Source organism: Myripristis murdjan, chromosome 7 (genome assembly GCF_902150065.1).
Source record: "Myripristis murdjan chromosome 7, fMyrMur1.1, whole genome shotgun sequence".
Lineage (NCBI taxonomy): Eukaryota > Metazoa > Chordata > Actinopteri > Holocentriformes > Holocentridae > Myripristis > Myripristis murdjan.
Genome location: NC_043986.1, coordinates 27,839,754 through 27,859,388, shown reverse-complemented (window position 1 = coordinate 27,859,388; position 19,635 = coordinate 27,839,754). Strand labels below are relative to the sequence as shown.

General features: G+C 41.7%; 1 protein-coding gene across 1 annotated transcript; it reads right to left on the bottom strand.

The window, feature by feature from the left end:
• Positions 1-982: 982 nt before the first annotated feature.
• Positions 983-18,412, bottom strand: sdcbp2 (syndecan binding protein (syntenin) 2). Its single transcript, XM_030055725.1, has 9 exons — positions 18,238-18,412; positions 14,233-14,284; positions 13,187-13,283; positions 8,171-8,271; positions 7,121-7,285; positions 5,824-5,999; positions 4,501-4,672; positions 3,846-3,937; positions 983-2,892 (listed from the first exon to the last, which is right to left on the bottom strand). The coding sequence occupies exons 2-9, from the start codon at positions 14,281-14,283 to the stop codon at positions 2,838-2,840; spliced, it is 909 nt and encodes a 302-aa protein (XP_029911585.1). The 5' UTR covers position 14,284; positions 18,238-18,412; the 3' UTR covers positions 983-2,837.
• Between the last annotated feature and the right edge of the window lie 1,223 nt (positions 18,413-19,635).

The following is a 19,635-nucleotide window of genomic DNA, read 5'->3' as shown; positions in this document are numbered from 1 at the left end:
GTAGCCAGTTGCAGCAATCGGTTAATCACATCAGGGCAAGGGATGCTGGCTTTTAATACTAAACACATGGAGCAGCTGTTTCCAGGAAGTGCGAGGATACCAGCTGATTACATGAAGGTGTTCCAGTAGTGGAGAGAGTACCACAAATTAGTACTCAAGTAGAAGTACTGCTGTAAAAATCTACTTAACAGTAAAAAGTAGCTCATTTAAAATGTACTGGGAGTAAAAGTCAGAACAGTAACTGTGTTAGGTGTGATCTTTTCCAAGCAGTTACAAAAGGATGAGAGTACATGGTTGAAACTAGATTCTTTTAAAGGTGCATTCTGCCAAATTGCCATGAGTTGTTTGAAGTGAGGACCCTGTAGACTCAACTGACAAATACGGAATAAGTGCATAATCATCTCATCGTCAGGCCAGCACACTGATATTATTCCACATTTTTGCCAGTTGAGTTCCATCGACCATCTGCAGTTTTTCCATCGTGCACCTTTGCCATTTGCAATAGATGTGAAAATGACAAAATTAGAACGACAAAGTAGAAGCAGGTCCCTCCTCTCATCTTTGCTGACTGAGCTTTTATTGTGAAAGGTTCCTCATTCTGTCACTGATCATGTGCTCTGTAATAGATACAATTAAAATGTAGTAAAGTACAGAACTCAAATAAAAAATGTCATGCAGTAAAAGTAAAATCACTAATTTAAAAAAAAATATTCAAAAAAGTAGAAATACACAAAAAGTGACTCAATTACAGTAAATGTAATTAGTTACTTGCACTTCTGGGTAGATGAGTTGCCTGATGTGAGAAATGCAAAAAGCCAGAGGAAGTAAAATGAATGCAATAAGTGCAATTATCCTTTTCATTACTCCTTATCATAGAAATTAATCTGCCAACACTCTGCTGCTCTGGTTAGAAAAAAGTATCCAGATGATCCTGAACAATACAATGATGAGCTGTGAGAGGCTATGAAAAACAACACCAAGCTAATGTGAACAGAAAGACCATTTATTTGTTTTACAATAATTATCTTGGTTACATTCGTATATAAACTTTAGATTCTTCTAGCATTTTTACAGAATGACTGTGATGTTCATCAGATTACATTTCTAGAAAAAAAAAACAGAATACATGCATCCAAACATGATCAGCATTAAAAGGAGCAACTTATATAACATAAGTGGAAATTCACTTATTAACTATGAGCCCTCGCTGTGCTCATAAGTCAAGGAAGGAACAGTATAGAGGGTTGTCCTCTAACGACGCTTAGCAAAGGAGAGCAGATTTATTGGCTAAACCTTGATGTGGAAGTAAATGCCTTCAATTTGAGCGGACTACTGTCAGCATCAAATATGAGCAGTTTTCCTTTAGTGACATATAAAGTACACATTTGTTTTCATGATTTCTCTCAATAATGAGGCACCACAAACACCCAATAATAAAAAAAACACAACTGTTGAAATGGATACAGGAAAGACAACCTCTTAAAGGTAATGGAAAGTGCACTTAGTGGGTTTGCCCAGCACAGGCCCTGTCCAAAAATCACCTGAACTTGCCAATGATTCCCTTAAAAACCAACGAGAAAGCACGAGACCTGCCACAAAAACCATTTAAGACTTCTCAATTAACTTTCCGAGGCATAATCACATACTGCATTACATTTGCATGGTGGTGCCTTTCAGTTTCAGAAGGAAACAGGAGGCATATGGAGCGTTTGTGGACAGGGCCACAGAGTCCCAGCTGCATAGGGCAACAAACATCCGCTGCAGCCCTTTTCCCTACACTTCTCCCTGGAATGTGCACACATTGTTCCCAGTGCCTAAACACTACATCACACCAGTCCTTTCCATCACCACACTCGCCTGTATGGACAGGAAATGTATGAGCTGAGTGGTACTATGATACATCGCCACCTCTTGGAGAAATCTGAGGCTGCTATCTGATCCTCGCCAGGTCTAAGAACCTAGAATTAATGTAGAATCCAGGTATCCTATTAATTAATGGCTCTTAGACGCACATTTAGTGCATTCATGGCAAATGTAAAATGCATCTTGATGCCAAAAATCAACAAGTTACATTGATTTCCTCTGATATATATAATGCTAAAAGCAATTCCTTTGCTGAAACTAATTTTTTTCATTACCAGAATAAAAATGACTGTATGATGCCATCCAGAATCAAGTCAAAGAACATTTTTAAAATGTGTTAATTCCTCTTTGTGTCATCAAATTATGTATGTACACACAAAGGGGGCCAAGTGCAGGGATTAAGAGTGCAGCCATAATCTGTATGGTAGGGATTTGATGACTGACCATGGGGATCATTGGCCTTTACAGCATTATGACACAAGGGGTGAGAAGTCATTTGCAAATGATCCATCTCCACAATACAGGAGGAAGCTCTGGACTCATGATAGCGTGCATGGCTTTTTTAAAAAAAAAAAAAAAAAAAAAAAAAGTTACGTACTGTCCTCAAAGTCACATAGAAAACAAGAAAAAAGTATATAATACTGAGACTACAAGATTAACATAAAAAGTAGTAGGCAACAGACACAAGGAAAATGTAGAAAAGGAACTGGGGTATACTCAATAACAAACCCAGATAATGGAAAAATAGAAAAAAAGGCAGCCTATGATTATGTTAATGATGGGCAATGGTGACAAAGATGATGATTGTGATGCAGGAGGAGGTTTGGTATGAAGACAGAAAGAGAGAGAAAGAGAGACAGCTAGAGAGAAGAAGATAAGAAAGAGAAAGAGACAGAGAGAGAGAGAAAGAGAGATCTCTCTGTAGATTGTAGACATCCTGACTGAGGCGGAGACGCTGCTCGTTCTGCGGGCCTTCACACCTCGGGGACAGAGTGATCCATGGCTGACCGCAGGAGGCCGCTGGACATCCTGCAACAAACAGAGTCACCACAGCACTGAAGAAGAGCACACAAAAGACCTGCTCACACTGGATTCCTTTGACTACGACATCCTGTAATTTTGCTTCAATTGACTAAAGCCTTTAACTTGTGCAATGACTGCTAGCGTGTGCAAACCCTATGATGTAACCCCTAATCCCCTACACTCACCTACTGCAAGAACAAATGCTCCATTGTTTGTGACACAATGTATCCAACTAAAAATGCTTCCATACAAGACATAAATTGTAAAATGTGAGATATCAACCTCTAAAAGGACAACTTAATTATTTTTCTATATGGGTCTTGTTGGTGGTTGAAGCATGTGCACTCAAATCAGGAGTGCTAGGTGTTGCAGCTTTAATTAGACCATTTTAGCCGGGAACCCTCAGGCGTTATGACAATCTGCCAACTCAAGACACTACGTTACATTACTGAGATTCAAACTGGGTTCTGTTTGGAAAACTTAGAGTTTGGCTTCCCTCAGAGTAATAAGAACTTTAATTTGAATAGGGCTATAGAATAATACATGGATGTAAGAAAAAAGAAGTAACATTCCTGAAGAGAGAAATTGTGAACTGCTGAAGGGAAAACTGGTAAGTAGGCAAACGTTCTTTGAGTTGGGCTCATAGGGCAGCCGCCTCTCTGCTGCTTCTACAGCTCAGTGTACAAATGCATCCCCTGGACGGGCTGTGCACTGAACAGGAGATGTTTCATTGATGAAACAGAATATAAGATCCAATGTAAGCTCAGCAGATTGATGTAGCAGAATGTTGCCGAAACCTCTGGGGTGCTCATCACAAGCCTGAAGCATGCCATCACTGCTCAGGGATGTGGCTGGGCACCGTGTGTATGTGATAAACCTGCTGTACTGACACTTGACACGGGATACAGAAGTGGCATTTTATTCTTGCAACCTTTGAAAAATGTCATCTGAAGCTCTACCTTTTAATCATGTGCTCATAGATGAACTTGGGCATGATGGTGATGGTCATGGTAGTGGGAGAAGTGGTCAGTATGTCCTTGATTTGAGAATCCTGGAAAAACACACACACACAATCAGCAACAGCAATTCAAATTAGGCATCAAACTAGATTGTCATCTTTCCCCCGTTTTGCACAGGATGAATACATTTGCAAAAATCACCAGCTCCTCATATACAATTGTACAAGATCAAAATTTAACAATTTGTTACCAACTGTTTGATTTATCAAAGCTAACCTTGAGGTTTGTGTCAAAAATGTTGAATATATATCAATATGAGATCAATATAACTGTTTTTACTTTAGAAGGTTTCAAACAGGTAATCCCTGCAATTATTTGAAAAATGCTGGATGTCCCCAAGTAATATTAGCCTATTGCTAGCATATATTTCACTCTGTCAAGGAAGTTCCCAATTTTAGTTTATAGAATTTTTTAATCCATGATCGTCCATCTACACCTCTACTCCTCTACTCCTCTGTAATGACACATTCAGCTTATCTTATTTACTCTATATACTCTTTGCCTCTGTACCATCATGAGTCAATAAATAGTTTATAACTGTTCAGTGTCAAAAGAATCACATTACTGACAGCCCTTACAGAGAACAGTGTCTTACCTTGAGTCCAATAACGTTTTGTCCATTGATCTCGCAGATGTAATGGTCGGTCAGCAGGCCGTTGCGGGCAGCAGAGCCATCCTTGACCAGCGAGGTGATTTTACCAGACTTGTAGATGAAGCCCACATGGCCTGAGCTGTCTTTGTGCATGGTGACAGTGCGCTGGAATGGCCTAGACACCAGATGGACGCAGAGAAACAGCAAAGAGTAGATGTTACCGGCTGGTTCCTACACATAATAGGTCCGATTCAACTTTGATGGCAGAGAGGAGTGTCTTCAGTACTTTCATCAACGACGGATATGCCTGCCTTGTGTATTTTTAAATGTTATCAGGAAAACATTAAAAAAGCAAGAGGTCGTGTGAGAAACAAGAAACTGCATGGGAAATTAAATGGGAGTTGGATGTCAAACAATTACATCCTTAAGTACTGCTTATAGGATAGTCTTTTTCTTTTTGTTTTAAGGATAGTCTGGCTATTTGACAATTTGACTTAATGCATTTTGAGAAGCAGCATGAAAGATACCACTGCGCTGATGGCCAAAAAAAGCAAATACCAATGTGCAGGGTGATGAGATGGCCAGAAGAGGGAGCCACATCTACTAAAAATAAGGTCTGGATTAGTCCTATATTTGTTTTGTCTTGCAGTGAGATCCAGTGAATGCTACCTGTCGAAATAACAACAGATGGCAAACCGCACCTGTTCAAATATTACTTACAACCTCCTTGACTCAGCTGCACAAAACCACATACAAAGAATGTGAGCAGGCATTATGTCCTAATTTGTATTTATTTGTCTCACATTCCAATAATCATAATATCATAGACACAGGTTTCTAATGTACATAAGGTAACTTGTTTTCAAAAGATCACCAATATGCCTTTTTAGATTAACAACCATTACAAGTTTTGCTCCTGATCTCTAACATGCACTGATTTAGGCCGAAATTTAAGACACAAGGTGACCAGGTCCTTGATGCAACAGCCAAGACAGTAAAATGGAAGAAGAGGATCCCTATCTTATATTAATTAGCCCCTGATGATTTGTTCAGCAATTTATTTTAAACTCAAATGTTACTAATCACATTCAAATATTAATTAATGTCTCCTATCTCTATTGCCATGTAAATTATACTCGAGGATCGTGGTTCTTTGCTGCCTTCAGAGATCCAAATCTATGGAATTTGTTCTCAATCTCGAACCTAGCCTCAAGAAAACACAGTGGCACAGTGGTCACATGGGGACCAAAAACAATCAGCTCCTGATCCACAGTTAAAGAAATGCTGCTCTAATCCTATGAGCTCAATCTATTATATAGAGCTCACCTGTCCCGTACCACCATCTCGATACGGGTCTCAGAGGCTGTCTTCAGGGCCTTGTGGGCCTTGTCCAGGCTCCAGCCGGCACAGTTCTGCCCATTGATCTGAAGGACCTGGTCCCCGAAACGCAGCCCAGCCAGGGCCGCAGGGGAGTTAGCCTGCACCAGCTGGATAAACACTCCCTGGGAGAGGAGAGAGGAACAAGATAAAACATTAAAAATAAGATAAAAGTAAAAGAGAAAGACGAGGGGAGAGCGATAGAGAGAACAAGGACAGATAATAGAGAGAAAACAGAGGAGCAAGAATAAAGGGCTTAGGCAAGGGCACAAGAGAGGAGGTTGAAATTTTCCAAACAAGAAAGGAGAGAGAAGATACTACAAAGATGATAGGAGAAACAATCAAACACTGAATGGGATGATGCAAAACAACAGAATCAACAGGAAGAGGATTCTCTCGTTTTGTCAGATCTAAAATGATACTCTGACATTTTGAGTTGTAGTTGGTAATGTTTCAACTCCACAGTGAGAAAACAACATTAGCTCCTCTGCTGTCCTAAAAACACTTGTCACCGGTCAGCGTTGTTGACATCAAGCTAATCACGCTAAGCTAGCCTCCCATTTAAACGTGCAATTTTCCAACAAAAGTTTTGCTTTAAGAACGAGAAGAAGAGACAAAAGATCAAATACCTGTAGTGTGTGGTGCGTTTTTCATTTCAGCACAATGGTGATTACCAATATCCAGAATTTTCTGTTTTGCAAACTCGATAGTGCCCGTTGTAATAGTGCAACTCAATACAAACTGAATAATTAACCATGTGCAGCAGCCCAGCATTACTCTCAAGTTGGCCAAATGTCAAAAATGACCACAAAGAGGCCTTGCTTGTGCTAAGTGCTGATACCAATAAGCACTGCCCAGTCGAGGTTTTACCAACTCCTTTTTGAAAGCTTGAGAGCTGCCTGGGATTATTATACCTGTTTCACACAGGAATGCTACAGTCTGCTAATCTAAGTCCTTTACATGTAGGAGGCAGCTTACACTGAGTAATATCATATGAGCTGTCAAATTATATGTTGTAAACAGGTCTGTTTACATTCTGTGATTAACATGGTGGGCTACAAGAGGTGACATCGGTTAAATACTGAACTTTCACACGAAGCAGAGTGAACTGCAAACCTGATCTTCACCAGGTGTGTGTGTGTGTGTGTGTGAACATGTGTGTGAGATGGGGCAGGGGTTTCAGTGTGTGCTGAATAATTAATGGGGAAAAAAGCTTTGCAGCTAAGGGTTTTGTTCTCCTACTCACATTATCAATGGCCCTGAGCCGGAGTCCGACCTTCCCATCCTGGTCCTTACAGAGGATGACTTCCCGCAGTCCTGGGCGGATCTCTGCCCTCCTGATGCCCACATCTGCCCCTGTCACTGGCCGCACCATGCCGGTGACACCCAACCCTGAGGGCACCGCAACCTGCTGAAGAGGGGAAGCAAAGAAATGTGAGCAGGTATTTAAAGAGGTGTGTTGAGAGAGCAAGCGACGGGGACAAAACAGGAGGGAAATCAAGCAGGGGGTGAGGGGGAGGTGAAACAAAAACAGAGGTAGGAGAGAGGAAGAAAAAAAAAAAAGATTAAAGCGAAATGTTGCATTAAAATTCAGCCAGAGATAAAAAGGAATGCTGTATCAAATAGATGGTGTGTGGGAGGATTCAATTTCATCTCCTCCTTCTCCACCAGTGAATGGAGGCAGGAATGCTTTGGGCACTGCTTTTTAAAAACTACTCCTCATTAATATGCTCGAGCAATGAAATCAACGAGGAAAGTAATAATGGGGTGAGATCAAATCATGACCAAATGGTAGAGAATACAGATGGTTGAAAGGTCAGTGAGCAAGATAGGATACTGTGACAGACTTGGCACATGCAGGACCTGTACACACACACACACACACACACACACACACACACACACACACACTCGTGGAGGGGAGCAGAGAGCTCGCACCCTCCCACACAGCGCTCCGGGCCTGTGGTGAGTCAGTCGGTAATGCAGATCTCTAGGAACAGAACACAGCTCTGCTCTGATTTATCAACAGCTCATGGCTCCCACCAGACGAGGTTACCAGTGAGCAAAAAGAGGTTCTGAAATCACAGAAAACCGATGGTTTTAAGAAGCGCTTTAGCTGTTGTTTTGCTAAATTAAATGTGGCCTCGAATTTCACATTCTCTATAAAGGGATGGTGGCATAATGATAGCAACAGTGCAACATCCACACAAAAACTTACTTGTTACTTATGTGCATGCATGAACACCTACCCACCCACACACATGCACACAACACACACAAACACTTGTCCACTTACATTGTCAGCCACAGGCACCAAGGCAAGGTTCCTCTGGACTTCATCACTGTTCAGGCTCAGACCCATATAATCTCCAAGCTCCTCCAGATTAGGGTACAAACCTAGGAGAGCAGACAGAAGGAGGTACATAGGTCAGTAGGGAAGTTACTGGAAAAAAGGTGGTTGGGTTACAGATGGAGAGGGAGAGCAGGTAGGAGAGGAGTGGAAAAATGCAAAAGTACTAAACCCAGGTCATTGTCAGAAAGAAAAAAAAAATCCCAGCAGCTTAAAATCAGTTTAACAGCACTGTTTGTTAAACTGCTCCAAGTTTGCTCAAACCTTCTGGAACAGTTGGTTAACAATTTAAAAGAAGTATTTGTGATAGAAAATGTATTTCCTCTAGATTATGTCATCAAAAAAAAGACTGTACTTTGTACAGTGTAATAAAGTCACTGTGCTACCGCTGTCAAGGGGATCATATGTAGTTTTTATCTGAGCTACACCTACATTGATCTTTATTACTAATCTCGTTCTTTCCAAAAGCTTTTGTTTTATTCAGACCGCCCATTTCAACAGGGTCATGGCTGAACTAAGTTGAGCCACCCAGTGGAAGACTGCTGATAATGAGCTGCCTGTGTTGCAATGCAGTAAAACTTTCCTGGCATCAGTGTTCGGTTACTCGCTCTGACGAAAAGGCCACCATTTCCTCTTCGTGTCTGTCGTGCCACCTGCCTGTTTGTCTTTCACCGTCCTTTCGTCCTCTTTGTCTTCCTGTCTGTCTGTCTCTTGTCTGTCTTCCTGCTTGTATGTTTGAACAGTGTTCACCTGTCTATCCCTCTTCTTGCTTCCCTGCATGACTGCACCATTTTGCTGGCAACATGACCCTGGTAATGCCCTTGCGGCACAGGAACGATTACTGCATTTATCCTGGCCAGGACGGGTAGAAGGAAATGTCAGTAAGGGAGGAAAATATGCACACGCAAATTCAGTGGTTTAACAGTGGTATACAGAAATGTACATGAATATGTACACGTATGTCTACCCAGCTACTTAGTGCTGCACGCCCATGAACTTGGCCAGACCCTAAAAGCCGATGAGTATATTCAGTATATTAAGTAGTCAGCCAGTGATTCCCCTAGAATTTTTTTAGTAGTGGATGGTTAAGTATCCTTGTGATGGGGGGGTGGGGTTCAAGTGTTTTTCGATAATATGTGCATAAATGCAAGGTATCCAAAAAAGCCACTGACTTAATTTATTTATCTACATTTTGCAACCTATAGGCTATTTGCTATTTCAAACCTCATGGCTTTACTACACTATACATTTGCTGATAGGCAGATAATAATGGTGATAATGAGGAGAGGAGACATGAGGAGAGAGAACACACTGCATCACAAATTGTGGTAACCTTACTGACCTGGTCAAAACTGGGTGCAGAGTGGAAGAAAGTGTAATACTGCCATAATTACAATATTGAAAGGAAATAGACCGTGTCACCCGACACACAGTCGGGTGACAACCATTGCTAAGAGAGAGAGGTGAGTGATGACAGTGTTACGCATTGTAACGGTCCCATTAAATTGAACAGAACAGCAACAGCAACACCATAAACTATAGGGAACCTCTGAAGTGAAGTGTGTGTTCAACACAGACATTGCGCCACAGAAAGAAGTTTAACAGTCCACACACACAGAGAGAGAGGAATACATTAAAGCAGATTTTAAAAATCTGGGTCCCATCGGGATATGGTATACTCTGAAAACTCTACACAGAACAGAAAGACCGGCTGCTCGAGTTACACTTTGAAATGTGCACGGCAACCTGACGGAACCGGTATATACAATCACTTAAAGCAGTCTTGTGAGAAAGATGTTTCACATGTGCTTCGCTGACATGATGCTTGTGGTCTAGACATGGCACAACCTTACGATTATGTAGTAATTCAGTATGTCACAGGACAGCTAGCAACCCTGGACTTACATAACATAAATTTTATGCCAATAACTTAAAATGATTTTATGAGCTTCAGCACAAAATGCCTAGATTTAGCCTATGGTAGGGGAAACACTGTGCAACACATTTTGCAACACAGTGCTTGGGGGACAGTATGCGCTGTTTAGACCAAACAGACGCCTACAAAGGGAAACAGGCCTGAGGTGCGCCAGGCATTACAGTACAAGGTACACAATCACAAACCAACTAATCTGTGCATACCGACCACTGCAACACCTGACCTGAGCACCCAAAATGCACAGCAGCATTTGTCTTACAAGCACCAATTCTGGTGGTGCAGCAGAACAGCAAAGATTAGCTGGCACAGAGGACCATACCCACACTCTGGCTGAGGATAAAAAAGGTTGAGGATGGGGATATGTAGATCATGATTCATCCCAACCTCCTACGCTGGGCCATAAAAAAATAAATAAAAATAAGTTTTTCATCATATTGTTTAAGAAAATACAGACTGCTTAGTCACAGCAGTCATTCAGTAGCATGCCCCCCCTCCCAAATTGTTTTTGTGCTTCGCCTGTTTCATCACAATCTCTCTCACAATCAGCTCTCCCACACATGCCTCCTCCACAACTACCCACAGAGGCAAATCCAAAAAAACTTTCCTTGACTAGGGAATGAACTCGGTTCCTTTATTAAGGAATAATTAAGTACAAGTTCACTGCTCCTACAATTTGACCTGAGCCTGACCTCTTCCTTCTCAAAAGTCAAGCTAACTGGGAACCAACCCTTGAACTCAAACCCACATTTCCACATTACTCAACAATCAAGAGCCAGGACAGACTGACTCCTCAGAGAAATTCTGCTGGCACATCAGTATCTTTTCACAAACAATGATCTGAACAAAATGTCTGTTTCTGTACTGTGGTGAAGATTTTTTTTTTTATTGGCACTACTGAAATTCATCTTAGCGTCCTTGAGAAGTACTCTAAGAACGTCAGTCACAGACCAAATCAACCAAATGAAAAAAGGCGCCAGAGCATCACAAGTCCCTATCAGTAGATGGAATTTTAATGACTATGTAACCTACATCTAATCAAACAGTGTATTGCATGGAACTTAATTTTTCACTACCCCTTTCACCCATTATTCCAAAACCTCAACAGTCTGAAAAATGTCCCAATGGACCATAGGCCTATGGGTGAGAAATACATCCACTTCATAAAAATGTATCAACTATGTATATTTGATAACATGTAGGCAGGGATTCCCTAAGGCTAAGGTTAGGATAAACAGGGGTGGATGTACTTCTCAGCAGCAATGCAAAAGTGGGCGTTTGTTTTTGGGATAATGGGCAGTTGGACTAATGGGCTTCCAGACCAATGGGACACTTTTTGGACTACTGGGGTTTTGGAATAATGGGCCATCAAACCAACAGCATGGCATCTGTGGAGGTGGCCCTATCTGCTACCAGCTTGATGAGATAATCCAAATTGAATTTTCACTTATTTCATTTTTTTTTTTTTCAGGGATTAAGTATAAATATATTGAAACATGGCAGAATAAGATAACTCAGCCCACTAGTAAAAGAAATTGCACTTGATTGAAGAAATTTCAGGTACCAAGTCAATTAGCATTGGAAACAAGTGGAGTTATCTCATCCCATTAGCATTTTTTTTTCACCTTGTTCACACAGAAACAGAATTTCAAACTGAATGAGACTAAATGAGTTGTTCAGGTAGATTTTTGTCCAGAATACCCATGGGAGGGAGCTGCATCTTCTAATCATCTCCACTGTAACTATGAAATGTCCATAACCTCCAAACATGCCAGTGAAAATGCGTTTTATTTTTATTTTTTTTTTTTTTTAGATGAGCTCAAGTGTGCTCAATTAGGTTCCAATGGTGTAAAGTGTGTTACTGAAAGCTTTTGTGTGCTCTTGAATCATCCTCCTCCCTACATGCTTGAAACCCACACAGCTGACAACCAAAAGCCAGTGAAAATTCCAGATGCAGGCCGTGTATGAAATGTCTGTTGTAATTCCTTCCTTTCTTTCTTGGGTTTTTCCCTTGACCAAAAGTCGGGGGGGAGGGGGGGGGGGGGGGGGGGGGGGGGGGGGGTGATGGAAAGGAGGAGGAAAGTTAATGATGTTTAGCTGGTCTGAACACGGCACCTCACAGCGTCAACATATCTGGCTAGGCTGTGGTCCAGCGTTCATGTCAGCGAGGCCATCCCCTTTCACCCCCTTTCCTGTCTCTCTCCTCCACACCAGGAAAAGAACTCCTCCCTTCTCTCCTCTAGCGCGCCTCCCTCCCTCTCTCTTCCAACACGACTCTTCCTCTCTCTTTCTCCCGTCCTTCCCCGTCCCAGCACCGCTGCCAGAGCCAGTCTCCATGGTGACTCATAACTAGCTCTGCTGAGGGAAGAAAAAAACAAAGGACCAAAAGCCCACAGGACTTTGCATCCAAACAGAGAACTAGAAAGAGAAGCTGAATGAGTGGGAGAAGGGAAAAAAGGGGGGCAGAGGGAGTGAAAACGAGCAGAAAAAATTTGTTTTCTACTCTTCTCAAGGGCCCCCTGCCCATCTTTTGCCTGTTTTTTATGTTTTGTGGGTGCCTCCTTTGTCTGTCTTTCTCCCTCCCATGTTTGTCCCTGTTGCCTCTACACAAAATTCCCTGCACCACTCATGGGACTGGCTCACCATAGCATCCAGCCTACTTTCACACAAACCCCTGGGTCAGTAATAAGTTGAAAGAGAATGATAGAGAGTGGGGGGGGGGTTAGGGGTGGAGAGAGAGAGAGAGAGAGAGAGAGAGAGAGAGTGAGAGAGAGATCCCGCTCCCCTCACTCCACGTCTTTATCTCTCCTCCACACCAGAGCTATTAAGCCCACTTTTATTTTCTCCTACCAAGAATAGACAACCTCACAAAGACATACCCCCCACAGAGAGACATGTAAAAAATCTAAGCGTGAGGAAAAAAGGGCCAAAGAGAGTGAATGATAAGGAGAAAAGGAGGTCACATGCAGGTAATGTCTATTTTGGTCTGTGCTGTTCAACCCAGAGGCCTCATACGGGCTACAACTCACTTGATGATGGCATCCCAGTGGTGGCAGGCTGGGGCTGGTAGGTTCCCTCAGCGATGGCTGGCATCGGGGTGGTGGTCTGGGCAAACTGGGCCTGGGCCTTGAAAAAAAATGAGACAAGGCAGTGTAATGGCACTGTACTTCAATGATACACACAGAACCGGAAATACAGCATGAAAGGCAGTAGTCATCAAGACAAAATGGAAAAAGAGAAATAATGGTAGAGGTGGCAGGAAAAAAAGGACATGGGGTCATTTTATTAGAAAAGACATCATGTCCTGTGGAATAAAGCCTAAAAAAGTGAAAGGAAGTCAGTCCTACCAAAAGCTGACTGGGTTTAAACATAAAGTGGACCCATATCACAATCTACAGTGCACTGTAAGCTAACCCAAGGCGATGTAACTGGTGATGAGTGTAGGCTACTTCCTCCTCCACCACGTTACAAGAGTCATTATAGCTCCTGCAGCTCTGATACAAGAGCATATTTGCATTTGACGCAGACTGTCACATGCAAATATGCTCCTAAGTTGCAATATTGAAAGCGCTGGCTATTTTAAGGTCATATTATGGCTGTTATTCATTAGGGTGGTTATTATTTCTTTGCTTTACAGACTGGTGCTAGCATACTGAAAATACTACAAGAAAACAAATGAACTGCAAGCACATAATTACATTCTGCAAAATAAAAATTAAGCAAATCAAGGTACATTTCCATGACATCTGTTAAAACAAATTAAGCGTTCCATTCTTTACACCTGTGGGACAAAGGAATTTCGTTTCGTCTACCTGGACCCACTTATGTTACTGTCATCCACCAAAAGAGCAGATCTTTCAGAAGACAAAGGTCAAAAAGCAACTGGACATGGGATTAAATCCTTTATGCATGTCATGCTTTGTTTTGTTTTGCAGCAAATCCGAATAAACTTGTAGCCACATTTTGGGAATTTTATTCAACATTTGCCGTTTCCATGAAGACTATTGGTTGCTACAGTTGTGACTACCTCTAAACAGACATCTTGAACAGTTTCATTTTGATACAGACATCTTACCTTGATGACCTTGTCGACCTTCAGGTCCTCGAGGGATGGATACAGGGACATTCTAAGGAGAGAAACAGAAAGTGCTGTGAGCAGAGGATGTTGAGAAACGGAAGGTAGCCAGAAACGGAAGGTTTCCAACCACTCAATCTGCCAATTGATCGCTTCACCCTGGCACGACATCATTTTCTTTAAATCCTGGGGTGAATCATGTGTGCAGGTGTTGCATGCACCCTGCATTCCTGTGATTGGCTGCAGACATTAAAACCACAGGACTACAAAGCCTTTAATGAGGTTCTTGCTGTTCAATAAAATCTTTCAACCTAATCCTAAATGATCCTCTCAATGCGGCATGGAAGATAACAGGAACAGAGGAGGGAGGGTACAGCCAGGTAGCTGGAGGAAAAACAAACAACCACCTAGCCTTGTTTTTTCTACACCAAACGCTCAACTACTAACATATGCAGTGTAAGCGCACTAACACATTTTTCCCATAATGTACCGCTCTGCTGACATTCACACAAGGACTTTGGTCTGATAAACACTATGACCTATACAAATAAGTGACTTGCATATAATATAGGCTGATACAAAATATAGGTTATACCTGAGCCAATATGGACAGTGAGAGACTTTGGTATGATAAACACTTTGACCTATACAAATAAGTGACTTGCATATAATATAGGCTGATGCAAAATATAGGTTATACCTGAGCCAATATGGACAGTGGGAATACAAACACACACTGGTGTACATACACAAAGAGAATGTATAATGGCTCCCAGGCTCCCACTGCATGCCCTCGGGCTTTGCATCTGTTTTGAACCATGGTGGTTATGCAAGCCCCAACCTGATTTGCAATGTGCACCTTGTCTAGCCATTTAAAACAGATACTCATAAACAGCAAATATCCTTCCTATTTCATTTTCTAACTACATGGGCCCAGACAAATAGCCAAAACCCGGCAAGTTTCCATGAAGAGCTGTAGTAGGCCTAGGTCTATTATTACTGAATAACAACACTTGCCAAATGTAGACTGACTGGATAAACTGTCAACACTTCCTGCATCCAAGCTATGCTTAATTCTGCACTGATCAAAGTTGTTGCCTTCTAGTGTGACTGATGACATTGCCAAGCCACATGGAAAGAGCTGCTAGTACAAGACAGAAACACAGAAAAACAAACAGCCAAGTCCAACATGGTCAGTCTCATGACTCTAGCAAAGTCAACCAAATCAATTGATCTATGACTGAGGAAAAACAGGATGGCTGAGCACTCGCCTCCTTTATCGGAAATCACATGGCTCAGCAAGAGATTAATGAGCAACTCACTTTGGATATATCCATTAGGAAGGGAAAGCGCAAATAAAAAGGCAGAAGACTAAGTGAGAGGGAAACAAACAAACACTAACAAAGAGAGTGACTAAGAACTGACGAAGGGACAAACTTTCATGAGAAGGTAAATTGCAGAATGGAAAGAGGAAGTGAAAGATAAGACAGTCAGCTGGCTGTATGCACACGATACAGACAAACAGGGTGAGGCACTCACAGAAACTGCGACAAGTTCCAGACAGGCCGCAGATCAGAGTGTGACACGCTTCATTCTGTCTCATTCACATAATTCACCTGTATCACGTACACACCTAAGGCTCTCGTTTGTCCCTGTGCACTTCACTTCAACAATGACAGTGGTATGTTATTGCATGTCAAGTCATCATCTAAAATGACTGACACTGTTAACATTAAAAGCACAACCTGATATCAGTGAAATCTTCCCAGTCCTTCCACTTTCAAAGAAAGTGATAAAGACAACAACACAAGCCACACTGATTTCCAACTGGCTTTTCGTCACCACAGACAACTGTGAATCAAGATCACAAGATGATGTATGATATGCACTTGAACTGACTGCGCAACAGGAAAACAATGTGAAGCAGATGACACTGTGACACTGCTGCCCTGACCGCAGATTATGTTCACATCTGTGCTTCAAACTGAACACAGAAACACAGAAAAAACTTAAGGGCACAGATACACAAATCACAACAATTTGGAAATCATAGTCAAGAGAAAATTTTAAAAACTGACTCTCTCCTCTGCATCTTCATATAACATTACTTCAAAAAATGCCTGTACTGCTGGCTACACTAAATTAGGCCTTATAAGTTGGAACATTTTTTCTAGTGAAATTACATAATATTTTGAAACATAACTAATGTTTGCAAAAAAACATAAAAATAATAAAAGTAGGACTGAACAATTAATTGAAATAGCCATTCAGACTACACTGCCATTTTTTTTGTAAAATAACAAATGCAGACCTGCGTTGTACAACATATCATAACTTCCAGATGTAAAGAAAATATGTTTACTTGGTACAGACCTCGGCAAAAAAAAAAACACATGATTATACCTTTGACGATATTTTGTGAAAACGGAAACTATGATGCAAAAAGCAGCATTTGCATTACAATCCTGAATTATATTAAAGTTGCAATATCTGTAAAAATAACTGCTATATTGTTTTACCAGCCCTATATAACAATCCAGACTGATGGCACATGTACACGGGAGTAAGTTATGTAGTCAAACATTCATTTTTCACACCAGTAGGCAAAAACTGGATTGAGTCCCAAACATGAGCAAATCATTCTGCCCGCAATCACATTACCACAAGATCCGACTCTCACAGACACTTGAGCCACTACTCTATACTGCTATTCTCAGTCTTGCCAAACAAACACATCATTGTGTTAGTGGACACAGAGAGGCACTTTAATACCTTCCAGTGTTTGCTTTTCAGCTGTGTTTGTTTGTTTATTATTCCTCCCTCATTCAGACTCACAGGCCAGAATTATAACCGAATAAGCTGGGGAAAAATGTGTGTTTGGGCAGCGCTTGTAATGACATAACCTAATCCTTGAGTAAGTTCCCTTTGCAGCTGCTTTTTTTAGCTGAAGTGGAGGTTTGTTTTTTTAATTCACAAGGAAAATTTCTGCACAGTGGCATAAACGGGCAAACGGACAGCGGAAACAGGGGTATAAATAGCTTTATCACCGTCCCATAAACACGTTACTTTGCCGAGAACAGTTCACCTGACAGAACTCATTGGTTTTCACTCAGACGGTGTTAGGCAATCCAAATGCTTTAGCAGAAAAGAGAGTGGGGGCTAACTTTCAATAAGCCTGAACGAATTGGTTAGATACATGAAGAATGTGGTCCCCTTGGCAACTTATTCCGGTCTATTGACATGGCTGGGAAAGGGACAGAGGGGAGAGCGAGAGGGGGAAAGGGGGAGGAGAAGGAGGAAGATTGACAAGAGTAAGGAAACAGAGGTCTGTGCTGCTTTGAACTGGCCCACACCCTTTGTACTGTACCACACAATGGGGTCACGCTATCTGAATCCCTACACGTAAAACACAACCCATTTCCACTAATTATTAACTAATAACAGCTGAAATCATTTTATTTCAACTATATGACACCCTAGAGACACCATTTGGCTCGGAGATAATCATGTGGAGCTTAACTGGCTAACGTTATCCCTAATAACACATCAGCCTGTGCCTTGGTTTGATATAAGGTAAATGTCTATATGTAAATTAACGTTAACTTCTGTTGTGTTAATATCCCATGCGACATAAGAAAATATTACATACATCTGCCTGACTGGGCGATACTCATTAAATATTAACCAACCTATCACAGTTAGCTGGTGCAATGAGCCGCAGGCAAATCCTTATTTACAATGTTTAGCTAGCTAGCAAATACTTAGCTGGTTGATTTTACATTAGAGTAAATTCTATGGTGCTTGTGAGAAACTAGCTAAGAAGCTAAGCTACCGAGTCTTTGTTCCCAAATCACAAACACAACACCACGGCAGGAAAAAAGCAACATGCTAGCCGTTAGCCGTAACGTTATGCTAGCGTATGCTAGGTACACGGACGTTAGCTTGGTTTCGTGCAACGGTTAGCCAGGGTTAGCTAGTTAGATAGTTAACTTTAGGTAGTCTCACCTCGAATGCCTTGGTTGTAAAAACGAGATGAAACGCTTCTGGTGACGTTAAATCCCACGGTATGTCAGACACCAGCTCACTTCTTTTGTTTTTCTCTCGGTCTGGCACCTCGTCGTTCACGGCCGCTGTCAGAGATGCGAAGGGGAATTCTGGAGTGAAGTCACCGCAGGCTTCCTGGTCGTCTGCACACGTCAATCAGCGCTGACGTAAAGAAAGACACGCCTCCTCCTGCTCACTTGACTATTAGTCATCATTATCATTATCATCATCATCATCATCATCATCATCGGCCCGAGTGCTCCCTGTCCAGCCCAGGAGGTATACAGCAGGTAAAGATAAGGGACCGCGGCAGGGCAGCTTGATCAGCCTCTCCTACACCAACAGGAGTGACAATGATCCCTCAGTGATCCAGTGAGTAACAATGATCCCTCAGTGATCCAGTGAGTAACAATGATCCCTTAGTGATCCAGAGAATAACGGTGATCCCTCAGTGATCCAGTGAGTAACAATGATCCCTTAGTGATCCAGAGAATAACGGTGATCCCTCAGTGATCCAGTGAGTAACAGAGATCCCTCAGTGATCCAGTGAGTAACAATGATCCCTTAGTGATCCAGAGAATAACGGTGATCCCTCAGTGATCCAGTGAGTAACAATGATCCCTTAGTGATCCAGAGAATAACGGTGATCCCTCAGTGATCCAGTGAGTAACAGAGATCCCTCAGTGATCCAGTGAGTAACAGAGATCCCTTAGTGATCCAGAGAATAACGGTGATCCCTCAGGTGATCCAGTGAGTAACAATGATCCCTTAGTGATCCAGAGAATAACGGTGATCCCTCAGTGATCCAGTGAGTAACAGAGATCCCTCAGTGATCCAGTGAATAACAGTGATCCCTCTCTATCTGACAGTGCAAGTCCCTATAAGACTGTTAGGACATTTGACAGACACTGAGGAAGACGATAATTATTAAATTTGACAAGTGTGACCAGCTACTGTGTCAGTATGATGACTGATCTAAAAACATACAGAATCAAAAAGTAGTGCCGGACTGATATGGGATTTTTGAGATGATACTGATTTTAGAGGGGAAAAATTCACTGATTTACACTATGGCAGCTGATATAGTGAATTTTTGAGCTGGAGTGAAAATAGACCTTTTCTCTGTGGGTTGTGCAGATTTTGCTCCAAAATGTCTATGCAAGGTCAAAAGGTCACTTCCTTAAACAACTTACTTTGTCAAAGAACGTTCCACATTATTCAACATTACTACACATTCTCAACTAATTCTAGAAATGAACGCTGAGAAAATAAAGAATACATAAATAGCTAAATAAACATCAGTGCTGCTCAGCTTCAGTTAATTGCTGACCATTTAACACACATGAATACAATGTTGGT